The 27,054-nt window shown below is 40.8% G+C and overlaps 1 protein-coding gene across 1 annotated transcript in view; it reads left to right on the top strand.

Moving 5' to 3' along the window:
• Positions 1-17,537, top strand: part of LOC149281734 (solute carrier family 22 member 6-A-like) — a 30,477-nt gene extending 12,940 nt beyond the window's left edge. The window contains exons 4-10 of the mRNA XM_089499039.1: positions 127-295; positions 3,064-3,187; positions 14,075-14,190; positions 14,476-14,690; positions 14,819-14,927; positions 15,903-16,106; positions 17,387-17,537. Of these exons, the coding sequence (XP_089355165.1) occupies positions 127-295; positions 3,064-3,187; positions 14,075-14,190; positions 14,476-14,690; positions 14,819-14,927; positions 15,903-16,106; positions 17,387-17,537 (1,088 nt within the window). The remainder of the gene's footprint in view (positions 1-126; positions 296-3,063; positions 3,188-14,074; positions 14,191-14,475; positions 14,691-14,818; positions 14,928-15,902; positions 16,107-17,386) is intronic.
• The last annotated feature ends 9,517 nt before the right edge of the window (positions 17,538-27,054 follow it).

Raw genomic sequence — 27,054 nt, 5'->3', positions numbered from 1 at the left:
CCAGCGATCAGGGGATTGAAGTGTATTTACCAGTAGCGATGTTGCCATGTTACATTTGTGTACATATATTTCATGGGGGAGCACAGTAGTTAAATGTTTTTGTTTTAATCTTTTTCTCACTTGCAGTAGTGGAGTGGATTCCTACCAAAGTTCGGACTATTACAGGAACAATGGCAGGATATTGTTACACAGTTGGCCAGCTCATCTTAGCAGGACTGGCATATGGGATTCGAGACTGGCGCTGGCTGCAGCTAACTGTTTCTCTACCATTTATTATCTTCTTTATGTATTCCTGGTAAGTATCATGAAGCAAGTTTATGGACCATACAATTATACATCTTTATTTGGAGCTAGTTACAGTCCATATTGTGCTAAATCTGACACTAAAGCTCAGCCAACAATAAAACAAGACATAATGTAACTCAATTAATTGTATTATAAGCTCCCATAGTCTGATAGTCTCATATATAGAGGGGGCACATTAGATATCACAGTCAAAACTGGGGGACATTAATAATTTCCACCATTAAATCATACCACTGGAAAAAACATATATACGGTGTATATATGTATATGTGTGTGTATATATATCTCTTCTTAAAAGGGGTGGGGCGAAGAGCTGATTTCCAGGTGAGCCGGCTGGTCCGTGGGAAATTTCCCGGTATCCCGGTGGGCCAGCCCGGACTAGGGAATAGGAATAGGAATAGGCACGCTGGCTGCTTTAAAATAATTAGGCGGAGGCGGTCTTACGGCTGCTTTAAAACTCGCTGTGCCGGCCCTTGGACCAGGAGCGTACCTAGAGTATTTGGCACCTGGGGCAGATCCTGTATGTGGCACCCCCCACACACACACACTTTAAAAGCATAGCTTCTATTGTTAGGTAAACATTGACAGGGGTACAGCATAACACCTATCACTATATACTGAGGCACGCACTGACGGTGGTACAGCATAACACCTATCACTATACATTGCGCCAGACATTGACAATAATGCAGCATAACTCCTATCACTATATACTAAGCCAAACATTGATGTGGTGTAGGCCTACCACTTCAGTGTCTGGCTTATTATACAGTAGGGATGCACCGATATGAAAATTCTGGACCCAAACTGAAAATGACCCACACCTTTAAACACAAAAACAAACAAAAAACACTTACCGTATTTGCTCGATTATAAGACGAGGTTTTTTTCAGAGAAAATGCTCTGAAAAATACCCCTCGTCTTCTAATCGGGGTCGTCTTCTAATCAGACCTCAAATAGAGGTCTGATTAGGAGACTAAGATCCAGATCCCCCGCACCGCTGCAGGGGACCTGGATCCTCCTGTCTCACCCGACTCCCCCCCCCCATCATACACACACTTACCGGTGCTTCCTGCTGTGTTGCCGGGGCAGCGGGTTGACGTCTACGCGATCCGCGTAGACAACGTCCGCTGCAGCCGGAAGGAGGTGTGGCTAGCAGCGGGGGTTGTCTGCGTCCGTCGCATAGACCTTCCCCGACTGTCAGAGATCAGAGTTCCCCGCACCGGTGCGGGGAACTCTGATCTCTGACAGCCGGGGAAAGTATACGCGACGGACGCATACAAACCCCCGCTGCTAGCCACACCTCCTTCTGCCTGCAGCAGAAGGCGACGTCAACCCGCTGCCCCGGCTGGAAGCACCGGTAAGAGAGGGGGGAGAGCGGGGGAAGGGGGGGGGAGAGTGTGTGTGTGTGTGTGTGTTAGTTAGTTAGTTAAATGGGGGTATAGGGTGTGTGTGTTAAATGGGGGCATAGGGCATTTCTGGAGTGGCGTTAAGGGGGCATTTAATAGAGCACTCTGCCTCCTGAAATGCCTTATACCTCCCTATATGCCACTCTGCCCCATAATATGCCTTTTAACCCCCTAAATGGCAGAGTGGCATATAGTGGTATAAGGCATTTCTGGAGGCAGAGTGCTCTATACAATGCCTTTTAACTCCCTTAATGCCACTCTGCCTCCTGAAATGCCTTATACCTCCCTATATGCCACTCTGCCCCATAATATGCATTTTAACCCCCTAAATGCCAGAATGGGATATAGGGGTATAAGGCATTTCTGGAGGCAGAGTGGCACATAGGGGGTCAAAAGGCATACCATGGGGCACAGTGGCATATAGAGGGTTAAAAGGCATATCATGGGCCACAGTGCCATATTGGAGTGGCAAGCCTGGGGGCAGATGTGCGTAACTGGGGGACAGGTTGGAAAATACAAGAAATAAAAACAAAAAAAATCTTTTTCTCAATCATAGCTTTTATTAAAAAAAATAGTTTACATGAATTAACATTTACTGGTAAAACTTTTTTCCTTTGGGGTCGTCTTATATTCAGGCTTTTTCTTTTTTTCCTAAGTTAATATTCAGATTTTGGGGGGTCGTCTTATAATCAGGGTCGTCTTATAATCGAGCAAATACGGTATTAAAAGTAAGTAACACACCAAAATTAGAAAAAAAAAATCAATAACAATATTAATATATATGTATATATATATATATATATAATTGTTAACAGCAATCACACTCCTATAATGCCTAGGCAGCCAGTACATGCTAGAACCTGTGATTACCCCACCAAGGAATAACCTAGGTGGGGCAATTGCCCCCCCCCATACCCACCTGTAGCGATGCCACTGCATGTAGTGTATTGGGTTATGTTATGGTGAATTAGACACACAGACACCAGGTATAAGGATAGCCCATTAAAACAGCACCTTATACTTTTAGATCCAACCAATACAGTTTGGGACCAGTAGAACTAACACAGACAAAAGTCTGGCAGCTGAAGTTCTAGTAAAGTAATATTGTCTGGCGGCTTAGAGTCTGCAAATACTTTACAATTCTACTTGTCAAAAAGGCTTGGAAATAGAGATTCTAGATTTCTACAATACTCTACAACCTGGTACCTTGAGGGATATTTAAAGCAAGCTCTGCATGATATAATCCAAATTCACGTATAACCAACAGGAGGTACAAAGTTTAGATATACCAGAGACTGAAATAAGTATGGTTCGCACAAAGGTATAACTGGGTTTTTTTTTTTCTCAGGTGGTTTCCTGAATCTGGTCGGTGGCTTGTTCTTTCTGGGAAACCAGAGAAAGCAGTGAAGGAGATAAAGAAAGTAGCAAAGTTAAATGGGAAGACTGACGAAGGGGAGAAGATAACATTGGAGGTAATTTAAAAAGAGTATACATCGATTTTTTTTATATTTAATTTTTTATTTTAAATTCTTACACTGCTTCTCCGGTTCTCCGGGTCAAGACCCGAATGCAGTCCTGGCCGCGTCCCGCAAAGGAAGGCTCTGGGTAGCCGGAGTCCAGAAGTTCCCAGGTATGGATACAACTGAAGGTGAAGGTTTAGGATCTATTGATTAGGCATCTAGTGATTTGTGTGCTTTAACATAAGAACAGTGACTGAGTCAATACACAAACACAAAACTTTTAGATTATACAAAAACTTACTTTTTAAAAATTAGAATATATGTAATGGAGCCATTCTCAGACTGGAGCAGTTTAAAGGGAGACCAGGAGAAATGGGATTATTTAAAAAGGCTTGTCAGTAATGGCAAAAAGTTTTACTCCGCAGAAGTGGCCAAAATAATAAACAACAAAAAGTTAGCATTTAGTAATAATAAAAAACGCAAAGTAAGAAAGATACACAGATCTATAAGATTAGGCAGGAAGAGGCAAAGCAAGTTATAAGAGCTTCCAAAGCACACGTAGAAGAAAAAATAGCCAAGTCAGTAAAAAAAGGGACATTTTTAGATACATTAATGAGAAAAGGAAAGTAAAATTAGGGCTGCAACAACTAATCGATAAAATCAATAATAATCGATAATGAAAATCGTTGTCAAAGAGATGAAAGTGTACATTTTAAGTTTTTTATTCTGCTGTTTTTTTTTAACATCCAGTTTGTTCATTACATTATTTTAAATAAAAGAAAAATTTGCATTTTTTTATCCGATTAATCGAAAAAATAATCGGCCAACTAATCGATTATTAACCCCTTAATGACAATTGCCGGTCCTGGCACGGCACGGCAAAGCATGTGCTTTACGACAATTGACGTGCCAGGACCGGCACGTCTTTAAAACGGGTGCAGAAAGCGATCTACTATCGCTTTCTGCACCCAAAAAGCGTTGCTGAATGCCTCGACCTCGAGGCATTCAGCAACGCCGCGATCGGCACGAAGGGGCCATCTCTGGCCCCTCCACGGGGCGTCAACATCCGCCATACTTTGTATGGCGGCGGACGCCCGTTTTAAAAGCGTTTAGGAGGCGATCGACGATCGCCTCCTAAACTTAAATGGTGTCGCTGGAATGCCTCGATCAGGAGGCATCCAGCGACACCAAACACTAACCTTTTGATGGGCTGTGACCGCTCCGGAGAGCGGTCACAGCCGCAGCTGCCGGCAATCTTCGCCATCAAGGAAGATGGCCGCCGTCCTGTAACAGGAACCACAAATTTTAAAAGTTCGCTAGATGGTCCAGACCATCTAGAGAACTTTGGCTCCACTTGCAGGTTGAATACAGGTACTGCATTCACCATGCAAGTCAATGGAAGCCAGCTTTCTAATCACAGTGTGATTAGTAAAAATAAATTAAAATTTATAATAATTAGAAAAAAAATAGTAAAAAACTAGTAAAATGTAAAAATCATTTCCCACTGATGTCACTATCAGGGGAACCTCCAAGTTGAAAAAAAATGTTAAAATTTTTTTTTTAAAAAGACAAAAAAAATATATATATATATAAAAAATATATTTTTGTGAGCAAGTCCTAAAATTAGCATATTAGCTTAAAACAATTCTCGCATGGAAAGAGTTAAAATACTGGCATATTAAATGCCCGTGGGGTGTCTACTTTTAAAAAATGTATGATTTGATGGGGTAAATTGAATGGGCCAGGTTCAACAACGTCCCAATTAACAAGGGGGGAAGGATGGCCACACATCTAATTTCCAATTAGAAAAATGCACACGTACCAAATGTGGCCTTTTAGTTCCCCCAAAAAATGACACACCCATGCATGTGGGATATCACTGCACTCAGGAGATGTTGCTGAACACATTATGGGGTGTCGTGTGACAGCGGCATATACCAGGAGCTGTAAATTCATACATAAAGTAGGTGTGTGTGGGAAAAATACACACACAAAAATATTACTGCAAACTTTGAAAAAATGCTGGTGGTAAAATATGTGCATACAAAGAGTTAAAATACCAGCATTTAAAATACCCTGTGGTGTCTAGTTTTGAAAAATATATGGTTTTGTTGGGCACACTGAAATGGCCCGGCTCAAAGATGTACCAAATAGGGCATGGGCAGTGGATCCCAAATGCCAAAGTTCAACATTGAAAAAAGCGCATGCCCCAAATGTGGCCCTTTTGCCCCAAAACAGCCAGGCAAAATCATTCATGTGAGGTATCGCTGTACTCAGGAGATGTTGCTGAACACATATTGGGGTGTTTTGTGATAGTGACATATACGAGAACATTTTAATTCATACCTGAATTAAAATGTGTGTGGAAAACCAAATGCAAAAAAATGACTACCACAAAGTTTGACAAAGACTGGTGGTAGATATGGTGCATGGAAAGAGTTAAAATACTAGCATTTGAAATACCCTGGGGTGTCTAGTTTTCAAAAATATATGGGTTTATTGGGCACACTGAAATGGCCCGGCTCAAAGATGTACCAAATAGGGCATGGGCAGTGGATCCCCAAATGCCAAAGTTCAACATTGAAAAATGCGCATGCCCCAAATGTGGCCCTTTTGCCCCCAAACAGCCAGGCAAAATCATTCATGTGGGGTATCGCTGCGCTCAGGAGATGTTGCTGAACACATATTGGGGTGTTTTGTGATAGTGACATAAACTAGAACATTTTAATTCATACCTGAAGTAAAATGTGTATGACAAAACAAATGCAAAAAAATGACTACCATAAAGTTTGACAAAGACTGGTGGTAGATATGGTGCATGGAAAGAGTTAAAATACTAGCATTTGGAATACCCTGGGCTGTCTAGTTTTCAAAAATATATGACTTGATGGGGTAAATTGCATTGGCCGGGTTCAAAGATACCCGAAATGGCACATGGGGGGAAGAATTACCAGATTTGGAAAAAATGGCTTTGAAATAGCAAAACGCTACCTGTACTTATTGCCCCATAATGGGTAGAAAAAAGCAAAAAAACATAAAAACATTGGGTATTTCTAAACTCAGGACAAATAGTAGAATCTATTTAGCAGGTTTTTTCATTACCTTTTATAGATGAGTAAAAGATTTTTCAACTAAAAGTTAGAAACAGTAATTTTTTTCTAAATTTTTCACCATATTTTATAATTTTTTTAATAGTAAATAATATGATACAATCAAAACAATGTCATCTAAAGAAAGCCCTTCTTGTCCTGAAAAAAACAATATCTAATGTGTGTGGGTTCAGTAAACGGGAAAGAAGAAAATTACAGCTAAACACAAGCAGCGCAGAAATGTTAAAAAGGCCATTGTCACAAAGGGTACAAAAAGTAAAATCAGCCTTTGTCTCGAAGGGGTTAAAATAATCGTTAGTTGCAGCCCTAGATTAAAAACAAAAGAAGGGTATTATACATGGCATTCTACAGAGGATAAATGTTTAGCTGACTGCCTCAATGGAAATGCTCAAGACAAAAAGACTAATGAGTCATTTGATACATGAGTTTATTGAGGAAAAGATTCTATTTTACCTGTCTAAAGCAAAGACAAATAAGTTGATGGGGCATGATGGGATACACCCAAAATGATTAAAAGAGCTTAGTGGTGTACTACCAAAACGTTAGCAGATGTATTTAACCAATCCGTGTTTACAGGAGTAGTCCCAGAAGATTGGAAATTAGGAAAATTGTGCCCATTTGTAAAAAAAAGGCAGTAGAGAGAAGTCAGCCAACTATAGGCCTGTGAGTCTTACATCTGTAGTGGGGAAATTAATGGAAACTATGTTAAGAATAGGATTGTTGGACATCTAAACCCAATCTTATTGAGTTGTTTGATTGGTTGACTAAAATAATAGATCAAGGAGACAGCAGAGTGCAGCAGACATTGCTTATCTACATTTCAGTAAGGTTTTTGACACTGTCCTGCACAGAAGATTTATCAATAAACTGCAATCTTTGAGTTTGGATCCTAATATTGTTGAGTGGCTTAAGCTTCGGCTGAGTGACAGAAAACAGGGCGTTCTAGTCAATGGCGTATATTTGGAGCAAGATCTTCAAATATTGATATTCATTGGCGTCGCTAACGGGGGGCAAGGTGGGCAAGTGATGAGGGAGGGAGAAGGGGTAGAAAGTGATAAGGGAGGGAGAAGGGGTAGAAAGTGATAAGGGAAGGAGAGGGGGTAGAAAGTGATAAGGGAAGGAGAGTGTAACGGCCGAAGATAGTCAGGGTCAGTAGCCGAGGATCCACAGTGCAGAACCCGTGCACGAACCAGAGGCAGGCGAAATGGTACTGGAGAAGTTCGGATAGCCGAGAGACGAAGCTGAAGTCAAGGGTTGGAGAAGTCAGGATAACCGTGGTACAAAGCCGGAGTCAGAACTGGAGCAAACACAAAACCGCAACTGAGCCCAGAGAAACAAAGCATGAAATTCTTTGACAGGCAGTGAGTGGACAGCTAAGGAGCCCTCAAATAGCCCCAGGCAGATAACCCCGCCTACAAACTATAGCATAAATAAACAGAGAAAATGTCCGGCTATTTTAGTTGTGGCGTGCGCATGCGTGAGGGTCTTGTCCGGCAGTATCTGCGGGAGGCTGCTATGGCTTTAGCAGCTGCAGGTAAGTTGTTAGCTGTTACAGAGAGGGGGTAGAAAGTGATAAGGGAGGGAGAGGGGGTAGAAAGTGATAAAGGCGGGAGAGGGGGTAGAAAGTGATAAGAGAGGGATAACATAGTGAGAAAAAGGGTAGTAAGCATATTGAATAAGTAAAGTGTGAATGAGTGAGTATGAATTAATGTGTGGATGCATTGTGTGAATGAGTGAGAATATGAATTAATGTGTGAATGAATTGTCTGAGGGAGAGTATGGATTAATGTGTGGATGAATTGTCTGAATGAAAGAGTGAAGTAGTGAGTGACTGTAAAAGTGTTTGTGTGTATCAGAGGTATAATTGTGGAACGGCAAAGAGGGCAGTAGCAGGGTGTTTGAGCCTTGGGGACCAAGATGGCACAGGCAGGGTGTTTATGGGACAAAGATGGCACATGCCGGACTGTTTGGGGACAAAGTTGACTTGTGCTGGGCTGTTTGGGGACAAAGATGGTAAATCCTATGTGTGTTATCTGGGCGCTGGTTAGGTTCTATGTGGGCAGTGTGGACGCCAGGGCTGGCTTTGGGGTGTGCAACCTGTGATCAATACCTGTAGTTTAGGGGTTTTTATCTGTCCCTTTAATGCCATGTTTTTATGTGAATTCCAATTGATCTATACCTGCAATGCTGTTTTTTGTGTTATTCTGTAGAGCCATATCTGCTATGCTATGTTTCCATACATTATTTATGTATAGCTGTAAATACAGGGTTTGTATGTCTTATTCAGCTGATCAATACCTGCAATGCTGTTTCCATGTGTTTATTTGATCTATACCCTCAGTGCTGAGTTTACATGTGCTTTCCAGTTGATCTATACCTGCAATACTATGTTTCCATTTATTATTATTGTATACCTGCAAATACAGGATTTGTATGTCTGATTCTGTTTATTTGATCTATACCTTCAGTGCTGAGTTCACAAGTGAATTTCAATTGATCTATACATGCAAAGCTGGATTTGTGTGTTAATGTGCTGATCTATACCAGCTGTCGGCAGCAGGGTCTAATATATATATATATATATATATATATATATATATATATATATATATATATATATATATATATATCGTCAGCAGAATCTAATATTAATATATATCGACAGCAAGGTTTAATATTAATATATATCGGCAGCAGGGGCTAATATTTATATATATATATATCGGCAACAGGGTCTGATATTAAAGAAACTACCAGTTTAGCTGTTATTTTGAAAGTATATTTCAATCATATTCTTTACTTACAAGAGTACTAATTATGTAGTTTAAAATGCATGTCTAATGCATATATGTGATGGGGCCATCACATAAATCAATGATAAAGGGAGGGGCTTGCTGGGGGCATTAATACAAATAGTGCTGGCTGGAGGCAATCATACAAGGGCGTGGGGGCACCACATTAATCAGTAGTAAAAGGGTCCTGGCTGAGGCAAAAACACTAAGGGGGGTATAAACGATCATAGATCGTGTCCTGCTGTTTGTGTGTAGCATAATCTGTCCTGGTGTGTGTATATGGGTGTTGGTGTAGCAGAGCCTGTCCCGGTGTGTGTGTTTGGGTGTCTGTGTGGTAGAGCCTGTCCTGGTGTGTGTGTTGGGGTGTCGGTGTGGCAGAGCCTGTCCTGGTGTGTGTATCTGGGTGTTGGTGTAGCAGAGCCTGTCCTGGTGTGTATGTTTGGGTGTCTGTGTGGTAGAGCCTTTCCTGGTGTGTGTGTTGGGGTGTCGGTGTGGCATAGCCTGTCCTGGTGTGTGTGTCTGGGTGTCGGTGTGGCAGAACCTGTCCTGGTGTGTATTTGATTGTCTGTTTCCTGGCACTTTACTTACTGTAGGAATAAATAGAACTATTTAATTTTTACTTATCCAGAGATAAAACGTCCTCCTGAATTTGTAGTCACTTCAGAGGACAAAACTTTCTAGGCCCGGAAATCAGAGAGAGGAAAAGTAAAGGTTTTGTGTTATTTACTCTTTTTCAATCTGCATATTTTATTGAAAAGGATTATTGGCACTAAATTGTGGTTTCAGACACCCTGTGTTTGATGAGTTTTTTTTGTGTACTGACGTACTCCTTATCCCATCACATTACATCATTATGCGTTAGAAAATCAGGAAAAGATGGGCATGGATGGTGGACTGATTCGATGGCGCAATGGGCCACTTGAGTAGACTTGCCCCCAGGCCTTAGGCTGCCAGCCCTCCCCTGTTTTGCAGCAACAGGACCTGGGAACCTTGAAGTCATTGAGTCAACCATTAACTCCTCTGTATACCAAAGTATTCTAGAGTCAAATTTGAGGCCATCTGTCTGATGTCTAAAGTTTGGCCGAACTTGAGTCATGCAATAGGACAATGATGCCTAACACACCAGCAAATCTACAATAGAATGGCTGAAAACGAAAAGAATCAAGGTGTTACAATGGCCCAGTGAAAGTCCAGACCTCAACCTGATTGAAATCCTGTGGTGGGACTTTAAGACAGCTGTGTATAAAGAAATGCCCGCAAACCTCAATTAACTGAAGTAATGTTGTAAAGAAGAGTGGGCCGAAATTCCTCCACAACAATGTGAGATACTGAGAAAGTCATAAGGAAAACAATTACTTCAAATTATTTCTGCTAAAGGTGGTTCTACATTTTGGCTTTATTTTTTTGAATAAATCATGACATGGTGCAATATGTCATGTGTTGTTGTTCATCTGAGGTTGTATTTACCTAATTTTTAGACCTACTAAGGAACAGATGATCGTTATTTTAACAGGACTGACCCGTACCCCAACTGGTATTGAGGTAAAAGAGGAACTGACTTTATTGGGAACAGCACAGATATTTATACAGACAACATAATTGGATCAGGAGTATATTCCCATCAACTACCAGACAGCACGGCCCCCATACAGTTCTATGGCCAGCAATGCCCACCTGACAAAAAGTCATTATTTCAGGGTGATCCTAAGGGAGTGGCATCAATCCTGAGGTACCAATGAAAAGCTCAGGGTTCGAGGATGTTATGCTTAAAAAAGTGACTTGATCCAACGTCGGGACCCTAAGCAACAACATCAGAAACGTCCCCAGGAATAGTTCAGGCGGTACCCGGGCCAGAGTGCCATAACCGTGGGTGGGTTAACCCAGTCGTAAAGACGGGTAATTAAACCAGGGTTCTCAAATGAGGGGTCTATCCGTAACCACCTCTTAGTTTTGAGGGCATAGTATAACCACGTGGTGGGACAATGGGTGTGCGCAGCAACGCAGTTCCAATTGTCGGCGATCAGGCGTATGGAGCATTTTTGCCCATATAGAGCCCCCATAGCTGGCTAGTTCATGGGAGTCTGGTTAGAGCACACCAGACAGGGTGTTCCGATCACCCTGTGCCCCCAATAAACACAGGGTGGCTTAGACATAGGAGGGGACTGGACAGGCAGGCTGAGAATCTCCCCAGGAATCCATCAGTGCCCCCTCACAAACTCAAATCTACCCCATGTGTTCTCAGCCTCAGGGGGTTAATGTGACAGTTATTATGTCCTAATATGTAAAACCATTTTACATTTTAGCTTTGGTTAGAGAGCGTATAAATCTAAATAAGTATCTTTGTTGGAAAAACACAAATCCAAAATGCATCTGGTTGTAGGGCAGTAAAGTAAGCAGCAATATATTAGTAACACCCCTTACGAAAAATTACTGCAGTTTTTCTGAAGTAATACTGCAGTTTTTTGGACATGAAAAAACTGCAATACTGCACTTTTACTGCAGTATTACTGCACATTTACTGCAGTTTTACTGCATTTGTACTTCACTGTACTGCAGTATTACTGCACATTTACCGCACTTTTTTTTTATATTGCAAACCTGCAGTTGTACTTCAATGTACTGTAGCTTTATTGCATTTGTACTTCCGTACAAAAATAACTGCAGTAAAACTGCAGTACAGTGAAGTACAAATGCAGTAAAACTGCAGTGAATGTGCAATAATACTGCAGTAAAAGTGCAGTATTGCAGTTTTTTCATGTCCAAAAAACTGCAGTATTACTTCAGAAAAACTACAGTAATTTTTTCGTAAGGGACACCTATTATGTACAATTGCTCTGAGCATTTCTTTGGAATAGATGGGAGGATGGGTGGTTTCTTCAGGATGCAGTTTGTGGGAATTAGGAGGCTAGATTGTATGCTTTTATGAATAGGTAGGTTTTTAGTAAAAATGTACGTGGCAAGCAAAATCGCTTCGGACTAAATTTTCATATAGTTTTTACCTAGTTTGTTTTCCCCAGCAAATTTCATTTCCTGGCCTTTCGGAGGCCTTTTTGGAGGGGGGTTCCCAAAGGAGAAGGTCCCTGACAGTAGGGGACTGGGCCTAGGCAGGGACTCACTGGCAGTAGGGTGACCACATTTTATTTCTGCCATTCAGGGACATACTATGAAGCACATGAGATCACACACACAGGTGTGTATATATATATATATATATATATACATAATATGTACTTATCTCTTTGAAGTAAAGACTATGGTTTCAAAATAACAGCTGAACTGACAGTTTCATTAATATTAGCCCCCTGTTGCCGATATATATTACTATTAGCCCCTGGTGCCAATATATATAAATATTAAATCCTGCTGCTGATGTTAGCCCCTGCTGCCGATATATATTACTATTAGCCCCTGCTGTCAATATATATATAAATATTAGATCCTGCTGCCAATATATATATATATATATATATATATATATATATATATATATATATATATATAATGTAACAAGGTGTGGAGTGTTGTTGTGGAAGGGGTATACATTCCCCCTCGATTTTGCAGGATTTTATATGACATATAGGGCAGGCTGGTGCTCCACCCCGCAGTTTACATGCACCTGGACTGACACAGGATCCAGGCCAGGAGTTGAAGCTGACTCTAATGCACTGGTCAGCTGCAAGTAATTAGCTGCACTGACTGCAATAAAGCCTGACCTGTTGGACAGAGAAAAAGAGAGAGAGTTTGTTTGGAAGCACCAGAGCTATGCACAAAAGAGACCATCAAAAAGGTTGGTGGGATTATGTTTTGTTTAGTTTGGACCCTGAGTAGTGAGGAAGTTATATGTTATATGAGTAAGTGCTCAGACGAGCGAGGCTTTTGTTTGTAGGGAATTTGTGTACTATGTAATTCTGTAAATATCTGCATACGTGGACTACAAATAAATTGTGGTTGATTACCTAACTGAGATGTGGCATTAATACCCTAGAGGACTGTTTGGTACCCTGTGTGGGTGCAGGATCACAATATATATAAATATTAGCCCCTGCTGCCAATATATATATTAATATTAGCCCCTGCTGCCGATATATATTACTATTAGCCCCTGCTGTCAATATATATATATAAATATTAGATCCTGCTGCCAATATATATATATATATATATATAATATATATTAGACCCTGCATTGGACAATGCATTGTCCCGGATTGGGGCTGCCTGGGACCCAGGACTTAAAGTCCCATTGCGGGACTGTCCCAGGTAATCCGGGACATGTGGTCACCCTAACTGGCAGATGATAGCCGCATGCAAGCCCGTGGAGCAGGAGTGAATTACCATTATATTATTCCAATATTATAGGAATCTTTTTAAGAAATGTCCCCAGAGTAAGGATGATCAAAGAGGTGCAGCAGTAGTAGTAGTAGGGCACTGGGCCTAGGCAGGCAGACACTAGCACAAGCAGGATTGAATGCAGGAAAGATTCCATACACAGTATACTGCCAATGATTTATTTATGAGTGATAAAAGTCCAGCATTAAACGTGTTAAATAATTTGCACTTTAGCACTGAAGAGGTTAACTACACACAGAGGTGTTTTGTACTACAGCATTGAAGAAGTTAAATGGTCTCTTACACAATCCCTTTTAATTTTATATTTTTTTTTTATTGCCAGTGCTGCTTTTATGTTAGCGAGGAGCCAGCATTTCCAGCTCCTGCTGTCAGAAGGAAGACAGCAACAACTGGCTCTCTATATAGACCTTGGAAAAAAGAGTCAAGGCAGTCAAATACCAATGTTGTGCTAATATAATGACCTTAATAAATGGAACATTGGGGATATATATATATATATATATATATATATATATATATATATATATATAAAATGTCTTGTCACAACGATAACCAATTCAGTGTTACTGCTAATTTATTTATTCAATTGGTTGTTAGATTCGCACCAGAATGACATTTTATCTATAATTGCCTGCGTATTCTCCTAGACTCTGAAATCTGACATGATAAAAGAGATGGCTTGTGCGACATCATCCTACAGCATTATTGATTTGGTTCGGACCACCACTTTGCGCAGAATATCATGTGGTGTGAGCTTTATATGGTAAGATTCCAACAATCTGTCCTATAACTGTACCATGTTACATCCTTGCCCTTCAATTCAGCTTTCCACTTCATAAGAACACATTATTTGTACTTAACCATGTAAGAAGTAAAAACAGTTGTCATGCGGTGGGTAAATTTAAATGTGACTTAGATGCCAACTTAGTTGTGACTGAAAGGTGTTTCAGTGTTATTAAAGGAGTAATAGGTTTAAGACTCGCTGATCTAGAGACAGAAAGTATACACACAATGTTTAAATCTTACTCTGTTTTACTGATGATTTCAGGTTTTCCACTAGTTTTGCGTACTATGGTCTAGCTATGGATCTGCAGAAGTTTGGTGTCAGCATCTACCTAATCCAGGTTATCTTTGGAGCTGTTGACATTCCAGCCAAACTGATTTCCACCACAAGCATGATCTATATAGGCCGCAGAGTGACACAGGGTGTCTCCCTCATTCTTGGTGGACTTGCTGTCCTCGCAAATATCTTTGTGCCAACTGGTAAGAAACCAACTTTCACTAATACACCTCTGGGGTAATAATGCTATCTCACTGTTTCTAAAGAATATCACATTTATTGAAATTGTTACTCCCTCGCCATCACTGAGTAGTTGTTTTATATGATTAAGAGTTACAGGTGCTCAGAACCAGTTTGGCAGTATTTGGAAAGGGCTGCTTTGCGGCATCATTTAGCTGTGCTTTTCTTTTCACCACAGAGCTGTACCCCACAGTTATAAGGTGAGTATTAGGTCCAAAAGGTATGCTTTTTTGTGAGTCTGTTGTGTACGCATTATCACTGTTTTGTTTAATAAATGCATGTTTTGTCTAACCATAAAACACATGGCTAGCAGAAGTAGTGCAGGTAGGGAGGTTGGTTACACTGTTTGGTTTATACACTAAAAAATGGAGTTAAGGGTTAACTTGACCACACCGCTAACATTTGCAATTCACAATTGTCTTTTAAGTTGTTTGTACAGTACATCTACATTTTGTGAGTTTCAATCGAGGGCATAGAAGATAAATCGCAATTTGCATTTTCCCCAAATGTATATATCCTAAAAAAGTTAAAAATAAACACAATAACCCCTTTTGTGCGACACCTGTGCCCACCCTGATCACTTAGATTATGTGAGGTTGAAAGGGTCTGAAAATACTTTATGGGAGGTGATGAGGTCATACTGTGCCTCCTCTCACCCTCGTCCCCTGTTTAGTCCCCTGCTCACTGGGATTGGGAGGGTGCCAAACTGGTAAATAGCCCATTTGAGATGCATGGGCCCTCTGTCAATGCTGATAAAGTCCTCCATAGACTTTCATTAGTAAGAGTGTCCAGTTGAGTGATTAACACTAAGCCCATCCATTGTTTACTAAGGCCAGTATGATAAAGAGTAAATTGTTAGATTGGTCTAAAATAATAGATAACATACAGCTATTTGCAATACAGGAGGTGTGTTCGCCTGAACACATCCCCCTGCATGGGATGTACTGACCACCAGTCAGCTCCAGCACTGTCTGTAAGTAATAAAACTAACTGAAGTCAGTTTATGCTGCTAACATGGAAGAAATTAACTAATCTCTCAGGGTGACAGTCAGACTAAAGATGCCCACCCTTTGTCGGGTACTTAAATTACATGAATAAAATATACCTATGAACATTCAGTTGTCATGTGTTGTGAGCCACAGTGTGCTTATAAGGATAATATTATGTATTATTAGACAGAGTGGCCTTGGGCTGGGCAGCACCATGGCACGTTTGGGTGGAATCGTTGCTCCTCTCGTGAAAATGTTGGGAGATTTTTATCCTTTCTTACCACTTTTAATCTACGGAGGTGTCCCTGTTTTATCTGGGCTAGTAGCCTACTTCCTGCCAGAGACTGTCAACAAACCTCTACCAGACACTATAGAAGAAGTGGAGATGGGGTAAGTGTATCTTTGTAATTATAGCTAATCCATCGCATTATCGAAAGGTAAGCCAGTCTCTTTATTCTCCGGTTGTGAAAGATCTACACAGAGACAGCATGATCCTATTTTCTCCTGCAGTTGTTGGTAAGTCACCCTCTACTCCTTGGTTTTTCCTGTTTCCCTTGGCCATATCCAACATTGTAGCAAACTAGTTTGTGTATCATACAGAAAGGGAAGACAGAAACAGGACTAAACTTGTTATATAAAACTATACATTTATTTAGTCGCTACATTACATGCAAAAACATTTGAGAAAGTATGAAGGAGAAATGCATTAGACTGATCGGAGAAGGCACTGTGCATATTATTTGTAGCACATAAATACATACATATTCAACTATATTACTAGACGCAATATACACAAATCAATTAGTTACACTGTCAGATAGGGATCCAACACCTGCTGAGGTGAAAAGCTGCCAGCTGGCCAGGGGAAGACCGATAACAAAAGAGATCACCTGCAGGCTCCATGCAATTCACTATAAAAATGTGCTCTGATGTTTTCTGTAGTGCAGAGGAGTAGAAGGAATTTAACCATCACAGGAGAGAGGGGCATCACATGTACTATGTGTAGATAACCTGGTATAAAGCAGGCTGGTTTACCTCTATTTTTAAACACTTACATTTTAGAGAGGAAGAAGCATATCTATTTAAAATACGATAAGGCTTATAGTGTCTAAATAGATATGATTTCTCTCAAGTTATTATACATGATTACAATATCATATGACTCTTCTATGCTAAAAAAGATATGGGGTGGTTATAAAAGGAATATTAGGTTCCCATTAAAGGTTTTTGTTAGGATTGTTTACTAGCGCTTACAACATTTCCAATAAAGTATTCTAGAAAGAAATATGATTTATTGTATATTCATTATATTCATATATTATATTCATTATATAAATACAGCACATCACATACTTAATTTTGTGCTTAAAAGTAAGGTGAGTGTGCTGATTAAGATAAAGATACCTGCCAGTGGCACCTCTTTCCAAAAATGAACCATTTGTTGTTTCCCACTTCCAAGAATAATAGAAATTTCCAGGTTACAACATATGAAAGGTCACAGTAGTCAATTTATGTCGATTTAACATAAAGCCACATTTATAGGATGAGAAGGGTCCACAAGTTAACCCCAATGTTTATTCTGGAGTATGTGTACCTTGCCAATTTATAGGGTCAAGGATGTTTACTTGGTTATCTTGTATTGTAAGGTTTTTTTCTTTGTCTTGATGCAGCAAGAAAACACCAGCAAAAGAGAAGGAAATTGTACCCTTACAGTCTCTGAAAACTAAACCTGGAGTGATGGAAAAAAAGGACATTTTACCTTTACAGCCACTGAAAATTGACCCTGCACCACAAGAAGTATGGGGACAACATGACAAATAACATAGATAAATGGAACATTGCGAACTCTACACAACACCTTTTAACTTGGAATCTTAGGAAATATCATGATATATAGCCAAGATATTTTGGTGACTTGTGACAAGTATTTCTTCCTAAAGTATATTTGAGGGTTTACAAGTCATTTTTTTAGCAATATGATACTTGATCCCTAATACATTTGTCTTATTGCATAAGAGTCTCTTTGAAAAACAGTAACAGTAAGTGAGATACTGATTTCCTCGATGTCTCTGAGTGGAGTCCTGATATCAGTGTGTTACTATAGGTAAGAAAGATGGGTACATTTGATGTCTTGTGTGTTACTCTAGCCAGGGGAGGGCAGGCCCCATTAAGCCCAAGGGCAAGTTTGGCCAAATGGCTCAGTAATATAGCTTCCAAAAGAAAATTTGACAGATAATGGGTTTCGTTTTCTAAACTATAGGCTCAATGAGTAAACAAAATCCAACTAACAGATTCACTAAAACCAACTTGTATGCACAGGAGGATGTAAGGTGACTTGCAATTATCCCCCCAAGACATCAGAAATTATCTTAGAGAAGCAAGAACTAGATATAAGATAAGGCCAGGGACTAAGGGAAGTATTCAGAGGTTGGGTAAAATAGTTCTTATCTGCCATCACTTTCTATGTTTCTACTTGATGGGTTAAATTGAATTGGCCAGTTTCAAAGATCTCCCAAATAGGACAAGGGGCAGAATTTTGAACATGTCAAAATTTAAATTTGAAAAATGCACGCCTCCCAAATGTGACCTATTAACATGCAAACAACAAACCCATGCATGGGGTATCACTGAGATGTTGCGGAACACATATTGATGTGTTGTTTGACAGTGGCATATACCAGGAGATGTAAATTCATACCTGAAGTAAAAAGTGTGTAAAAAAAACGCCCAAAAAAATACTACCATAAAGTTTGACAAAGACTGGTGGTAGAATTGGTGCAGGGAAAGAATTAAAATACTAGCATTTGTCTAGTTTTCAAACATATATGGTAAATAAAATTGGTAGGCTTTATAGATTTCCCAAATAGGACATGGGGGCAGTATGACCATATTTGAAAAAAAAAATAGTTTTGAAATAGCAAAAAAATAAAATAAACATTGGGTATTTCTAAACTCAGGACAAATATTAGACTCTATTTAGCAGCTTTTTTCATTAGCTTTTGCAGATGAGTTATAGATTTTTCAAACAAAAGTCAGAAAAAGGCCTTTTCTAAAAACAAAATCACTATATAATTTAGTTAAAAGTAAATTAGATGATAAAATAACACCTTTGTCCTGAAAAAAAACAAACATGATATTATATGTGTGGGCACACTAAATGAGAAAGAGGAAAATTACAGCTAAACAGCAACACCACAAAAAAATATTAAAACAGCCTTTGTCCCAACAAGTGTATTAGAAGTAAAAAAACAGTCTTGTCATTAAGAGGTTAAAGTCCATCATTCTACAGTGAGAAAGATCATTCAAAAGTGGAAAACATTCAAGACAGTTGCCAATCTTCCCAGGGGTGGATGTCCCAGCAAATTCACCCCAAGGTCAGACCATGCAATGTTCAGAGAAATTGTAAAAAAAAATCCCAAGAGTTACATCTCTGACAATGCCAGTTAGCATGTTAAATGTTAAAGTTCATGATGTTTGGAAGGAACATGGCAGTACAGTTGCATCTGAATAAACCACAAGACTTCTGGAACAATGTCCTTTGGACAGACGAGAACAAATTGGAGATATTTAGCCATAATGCACAGTGTTTGGCGAAAACTAAACACAGCATATTAGCACAAACACCTCATACCAACTGTCAAGCACGGTGGTGAAGGGGTGATGATTTCTGATGATTTTGCAGACACAAGACCTGGGAACCTTGTGCGGGGGGATTTAGCAAGTTTTAGGAGGGGACATGTGAAAACTCACAAAAGGTTAAGTTACAGGCGTTGGCATGCAGAAATATCTAACATTTCAGGTGTCCAAATCAGGACACCTATGGGGCTGGGTGTCACACTTATTGGGTGTGACCAATAAGTGGGACGTATTGGGAATCATAGACACCTGCCTGTCATATTTTAATAGCCACGTGAGAGCTATGTGCGCCATTGCTTATGGCCTCCATATTGTTTTCTAAAGCTTGGAGCTTTTTTCTAATTTTTGCTTATTCAACCATGATTCCCCTTTTAATTTTTAGTGTACCACTATAAAAGTTTTTTAATGGACAGATGCAGCCTTTCTTTGTGCACAAGGTTAAAGTCATGCTGGAACAGGAATGAGGCTTTCCCAAACAGGTGCCACAAAGTTGGAAACAATTCTCTAAAATGTCTTTGTATGCTGTAGGATCAACATTACCCTTCACTGGAACTGAAGAGCCCTAGCCCAAACCCTGAAAAACAACCAGACATTTATCCCTTCTAGAACAAATGTTACAGGAGGCACTATGCATTCCAGTAGGTGTACACCTACTTTACAACAGGCGTTACATGCTGCTTATAATGTGCCTTTATGATTTAAGTACTTGGGGTCTGGACCTTTATATTGAGGACTGTTTGCAGGTATTTAATACAAGTATTGTTATCAGGGCCTTCTTACCAGCTTTGCAAAGCAATGCACTGGGGCCCCTACGCAACTTAAAAAAATGATGTCAAGCGAGGATTCATGAACAGAAACAGGGGGAGCTATGTGCGCCATTGCTTATGGAGGACAGACCTGAGGCTTTCCCAAACAGGTGCCACAAAGTTGGAAACAATTCTCTTAAATGTCTTTGTATGCTGTAGGATCAACAGTACCCTTCACTGGAACTAAAGAGCCCTAGCCCAAACTCTGAAAAACAACCAGACCATTATCCCTTCTAGAACAAACGTTACAGGAGGCACTATGCATTCCAGTAGGTGTACATCTGTTAGCAATGGGTGTGGTTGAATCAAAAAGGAGATGGATATTCTCACACTTTTGGTCATACAGTATATATATATATATATATATAATTTTGAGGTCCTGGGCACCTTTATTGTAAAACAATAAAGTGTCGCAAAAATACCTTACTGAGTCTTCGGAAGGTCCCACGCAGCTGTAAGAGCTTCTGAAGCAGACCACCATAAAATGAGTCCCTCTCATGAATACAGACGCTAAAAGGTGTAAAGCAGAGTCTGCGGAGGCGACATACAGGGGCTTTGGGAAAACATGATGGGGCTGGTGAGGGCACGACAGAGAATGGTGGGGGACATAACTGAGAGGGTGTGGAAGGGACTGGTGGGGACAGGGCTGAGACGACATGGCAGGGGCTGGTGGGGACATTACAAGGTCTGATGGGAACAATACAGGGGCTGTGGGGAGAATGGCAGAGGCTGAGGTGGGAACACGACAGGGGCTGATGGGGACAATACAAGGGCTGATGGACATTTGTGTATCAAAGTTAAGGGCTAAACATTTACATGTTTGAAATTTGATCCTAAATTCAAATTATTGCTACATGAACACATGTATGTCCATCTGCCTTATACTTCATAATTCTTCTGTGAACTACTATGTACTGAATGTAACAGTAAATCCCACATAATAAATACCAGTACAGAAGGAGAAGAGGGGCCTTGCCAGTGTCTAAAGTCTACCGGGATATTCTGGTGTTTTATTGTTTTTTATTTGATATCACCCTCTTTACAACAGGCGTTACATGCTGCTTATAATGTATCTTTATGATTTAAGTACTTGGGGCCTGGAACTTTATATTGAGGACTGTTTGCAGGTATTTAATACAAGTATTGTTATCAGGGCCTTCTTACCAGCTTTGCAAAGCAATGCACTGGGGCCCCTACGCAACTTAAAAAAATTATGTCAAGCGAGGATTCTTGAACAGAAACAGAAATATGCATATATGTGTGTGCACATGGAATGGAAAGCAGTGAGGGATAGCGGGCAATCACAGGCAAGTGGCCACAAAAGTAGGGCGGGCCTTAGCATGGGTCCATTGGACCCAGGCGGCACTTTATGCGGCACTTGAGAACCACATGGAAACAGAGATTAACTAAATAATACATGCAAACCCTGCATTGCAGATATGGATCAAATGAGAACCACATGGCATCATAGAGATCAACTGAATATCACATTTAAACCCATCATTGCAGGTGTGGATCAAATGAGAGCCACATGGAAACATAGAGACCAACTGAATGGCATGTGCAAACCCTGCATTGCAGGTATAGATCAAATGAAAACCACATGAAAACAAATCAACTGACTAACACATGCAAACCCTGCTTTGTGAGTATAGATCAAATGGGAACCACATGGAACGCTTAGCGATCAACTGAATATAACATGCCAACCCTGCACTGCAGGTACAGATCAGCTGAGAGACATAGATTAACAGCAATGCCTAGAATATTTTTTAATAAAAATCCAAACAAAATCTACAATTTTATTTAAAAATGTGTGTGTGTTTAATTTTAGAGAGGAAGTGTATATGTGCATGTATGTGTAAATTGGAGTGGTTGTATGTGTGTGTGTAAGCGTAGAGTTGCCCCTGACCATCATCACACCCCACCCACTCACATCATAATTCATATAAATCATATCCCCCAACCACCATATTCATACCTCCCACCATTATCATATTCCTCCCCACTATCATTTCCATCTCCTATCATTATCATTTAATCCCCTTACCTCCCTGTCCCCAGTCTCTGAGTCTGTTTGCCTGATGACATATCTGGTGTGATGCTGACTGGCAGACGCACGGAGGATTATGGGAGATCTGTGTCTCAATCTGTGCAGATCTCTTTTACAACTGTAGCCGCACATATTGTCGGATGGCTGGTCTCAAGACTGGTAGCTCAGCTGTGTGCGTCACCGCGGGGCCTAGAACCTGGGGCAACTGTGTCAATGCATTGAGATGGTACTGATTTTGATTGTGGTAATAAAGATATACAAAGGAAAAAATATTTTTGTCTTTGAGAATAAATTACAGTGCTGTATATAGTAATCTATGTTAGCATTGACAAAAATACTGGTTTATCTATTTTTTTCTATTATCTTTGCCTCTGGTTGGCTGGATCGCAGGTGCCAGCTCTTCCTGTGGTTGGCAGGTAACAGCTCAGTCTCTGGTTGACTTGTAAGAAGCTAAGTCTTTGGTTGGCTTTATATGTTTACTGCTGGATGCTTGCAGAGCTGCACTGAACCACCCAGACTGAGTCAGTCCCTGTGTGTTAAAGCCAAAGTCAAGTTCTTCTACACCAAACTCATCCAACCTTGCTTTGTGCCCTTTGGCACAGTCATACTGGAATAGAAAAGGGCCCCAAACTGTTCCCACAAAGTTGGAAGCATAGCATTGTCCAAAATGTCTTGGTACAGTGAAGGAAAAAATGATTTGATCCCCTGCTGATTTTGTACCTTTGCCCGCTGACAAAGACATGATCAGTCTATAATGTTAATTTATTTTGAACAGTGAGAGACAGAATAACAAAAAAAAAATCCAGAATAACGCATTTCAAATAAATTATAAACTGCTTCGCATTTTATTCAGTGAAATAAGTACTTGGTGGCAAAACCCTTGTTGGCAATCACAGAGGTCAGACGTTTCTTGTAGTTGGCCACCAGGTTTGCACACATCTCAAGAGGGATTTTGTCCCACTCCTCTTTGCAGATCCTCTCCAAGTCATTAAGGTTTCGAGGCTGACGTTTGGCAACTCAAACTTTCAGCTCCAGACACAGATTTTCTATGGGATTAAGGTCTGGAGACTGGCTAGGCCACCCCATGACCTCCATGATGTTGTATCTTTGCCTGTATTGTCTGGTTACTAATGTGACGGGACCGACCTGTACCCCGACTGGGTACTCCCGCCAAACGTTGCTTCCTCCTGCCGGGACACCAACAAGTAACCCCTTCAGCGCCAGGCAGGACCAGCGTTGTAGATAGAAGGGGGGACGTCGCTGCACCGAAGCTGCATTGGCACTGTGGCTATCCGAAGCTTAGCTACACAGCGTGGCTACAGCCCACCCCAAACATCAGGCAACACTCATGTTGAGGTGAAAACAGGACTCCTTTATTAAAACCAAAGACAGAGCTATATATACACAAGTAAGAAAAGGGGCAAGACAAATATCACATGATCTAATTACCATGGCAGGAAGGAAGTAATTAGATCAAATCCTGCAACACAATATCCGGGGGAAGGACAGAATGACATGAGACATAAATAATTACATTAATTGGGGATGTAGACGTGGAATGACGATAGACATATAATTGGCTTGAGACAGACAATGGCCAGGACACAGGGATAACCGGAGCTCACAGGATTAACAGCTACCTGTTATGTAATTGATAATTAGGTATGCAGCAGTGACACCTAGTCATACCTACAGGGGGTTTTTAAGACAAGGGCTAACTCACACAATAACAGGGGAAACACTTCACACCTATACAATCAACAATGCAAAGACAATCAGCCTTCATCCTACCACAGGATGTCCAGCTGATGTTACATTTTTGAGTGCTAAAACATGGGGAACATCAGCAGAAACTGAACCCCTGTATCCACACACAGAAGTCTCTACAAGGCCTGGGCCCATAGTCGATAGGGAGGAGGCTGGCTCTCAGGCCTCTCCAGGGGCCCCAGTGATGGAGGGTTCTGTCACAACTAGTTTGGCTCGTCTGATAACCCGCTCTGAGATTGACCCCCAGCTTGTAGGACTACCCGCTTTGTGTACCGACACGGCTATCCTGACTATCCTGATTGTGTTAACTCCTGAGTTCGTTCTTGGATCCTGTACTACACTGATTCCTGCTCCTGGCATTATCGACTCATATCTATATTATATCCGCTAACACCTGGCCTCCTCACTGTTGGGATCATCAAAGTCCTGGGTTACGACTGCCAAGTGCCTCCTTTGGTAGCGGTCTTCTGGGCGGAAGAACTTCTGCGATGAGTGCATTGGTGTGAGTGGTCGTGACATCATGTCTTTGTCAGTGGGCAAACATACAAAATCAGCAGGGGATCCAATATTTGTTTCCTTCACTGTATGCTCAAGCATTGACATTTACCTTCACTGGTAAGATTTACCTCCACAAGTAAGAGGCCTAGCCCAACCCCTGAAAAACTGCCCCATACCATTATCCCTCCTCCACCAAACTTTACAGTTGGCACAATGCAGTCAGGCAGATAATGTTTTTCTTGCATCTGCCAAATCTAGACTCATCAGCCAAACAGAAAAGCATGATTAGTCACTCCACAGAACCATGTGCCATGGGCTCCAGGAGGGGACTGAGTGCCAGCCTCAGACTATGGGCCCTGGTAAGGAGTGCCACGTTATCCAAATCATAAGAGACTCGAAAGACTGTGGCGCTCGGAAACAGATTTGGGGTTCCTGCATTTTGGGACTTTGACGGTTCCTGGAGTCACCCTGCCCCTCAGCTGATGTTATCCTTTTGTGTGTTGTTGATAAAGGTGTATTTTACGATTTCTTTGTTTCCTGGTTGTTTGCACGCGGCGCGCTAAGGTCTGGGAGATAATCTAATCAAGACAATGTGTATTACTTATTTTAGTGGCATCTGTATCCTTTTGTATTGTTAATCCCTTTACTGCCCCTGTTGTCTCTGGGAGGCACATTAAGGGGGGTGGTTTGTATCACAGTATCTTGTTTTATGTTAATGTGTGTTTTGCTGGATATATCCAGCCGTCTCTGTCTAAAATAAATCAGTTCTCCTCTTGTTGTATCTAAAGACTAGTCTTGCCTGGTTATTTGGGGACTGCATAGCGATATTGCATACGGATTGTGGGGAATTATTGTCCTGAAGGGAGAAGTCGCTCTTGGCGAAGAGGGACAACCTGAGGCCCCTGGTCGGTCCGTCACAGGGGGTTACAAAGAATATCAGTGAGGCAGAGTGGCATAAAGGGGGTAAAAGGAATATCAGGGAGGCAGAGTGGCATATAGGGGGTTAAAAGGAATATCAGGGAGGCAGAGTGGCATATAGGGGGTATAAGGTATTTCTGGGGGGCAGAGTGGCATATAAGGGGGTGTAAGGCATATCTGGGGGGTTGGCAAATAAAAGGAAATACAAACAAAAATGCATTTTTCTCAATCATAGTTTTTATTAAATATGAAAAAATAGTTTGCATATGAATTAATATTTACTAGTAACACTTTTTTCTTATAGGGTAGTCTTATATTCAGGCTTTTTCTTTTTTCCTAAATTAATATTCAAATTTTTGGGGGTCGTCTTATAATCAAGCAAATATGGTACATTTATTTATATAGTGCCAGCAGATTCCATAGTGTTTTACAATCAGGTGGGATAAATTTAAAATCACAAACAATAACAAACTAGTACAAAAGACAAAGAGGGCCCTCCTCTTGTGAGCTTACAATCTAGTTGGTTGAGAGGAAGTGAAAAAAGTAGGAGAGGACTGCTTGGATGAGGATAAGTCGTTCGAGTCAGGCTGAACTGTCGAGGTTGTTGGTTGTTCAGATGATCTTATACCCCCCCTATATGCCACTCTGCCTCCCTGATATGCCACTCTGCCTCCCTGATATGCCACTCTGCTCCCCTGATATACCTTATACCCCTTATATGCCACTCTGCCCCAGATATGCCTTATACCCCATATGCCCCCTCCCCCAATTTACCAATGCTTCCCTACACTTGTCCCCCGTGCTCCAGACTCCCTAGTGTTAAGTGGGGGCAGCCGGTGGACGTCTGCACAATGCGTGTAGACAACCTCTGCTGCTACCTGGCACTTCCGCCGGGTCTCCTATGACTGAGCACCGGAAGGTCACATCGCGCTGGGATTTCTTATATTAATATGATTAATAATAAAATTAATTATCAACTTCTAGCTTAAGCTTAAGGGTAGTAGTGGACTGGTTAATATTTATGTGGGATAAATTAACTCTTCTACCTGACAGAATGCCTCAAGCAAAATAAGCTAATATAATATAGCTAATTTAGCTAGCTAAAATGAATTATTATTATATATTATATTATAGTAGTAGTACTATTACATTTATAAATTATATTATTTAATTAATAATTCAAACAGTTCAGCTTAAATAACTAAATTATTGACTGACTGACTGTCCTGATATTACAAAATCTAGTTAAAAAAAATACTTTTGGCACTGCCATCCCAGGGCAAGGGCACCGCAGTGCCAGTGAGGCACTGTGTGCAGTAAACTGTCAGCTCTACACAATTGACACAGACAAATTGACAAAAAAAAACCTACTTCAGTAAGAGTACACTGTGAGAAATGGCGGGCTGAGGATTACCAGTCTCACACAGAACAATCTCTCTCTGTAACGCTCGGATGCAGCACAGCAGTGTAGCAAAAGCAGTCACAACGAAAATGAGTGGATTCAAATGCAAGCTGTGTGTGCTCTTATATAGACTGTTTCCGATTTAAAAAAAAAGCAGCACAGACATTGGACAAGCCCTCAGCATGATGTCACAAGAGTGAGCTGATTGGACAAATGAAGATCAGCTCACTCAATCTGTGTCCTCCTCTTCTTTGAAAA

The sequence above is a fragment of the Sceloporus occidentalis genome, unplaced genomic scaffold, assembly GCF_023333645.1.
Source record: "Sceloporus occidentalis isolate IW3139 unplaced genomic scaffold, rSceOcc1.0.p SCAF_128, whole genome shotgun sequence".
NCBI lineage: Eukaryota > Metazoa > Chordata > Lepidosauria > Squamata > Phrynosomatidae > Sceloporus > Sceloporus occidentalis.
This window is presented reverse-complemented; position numbering and strand designations above follow the sequence as displayed.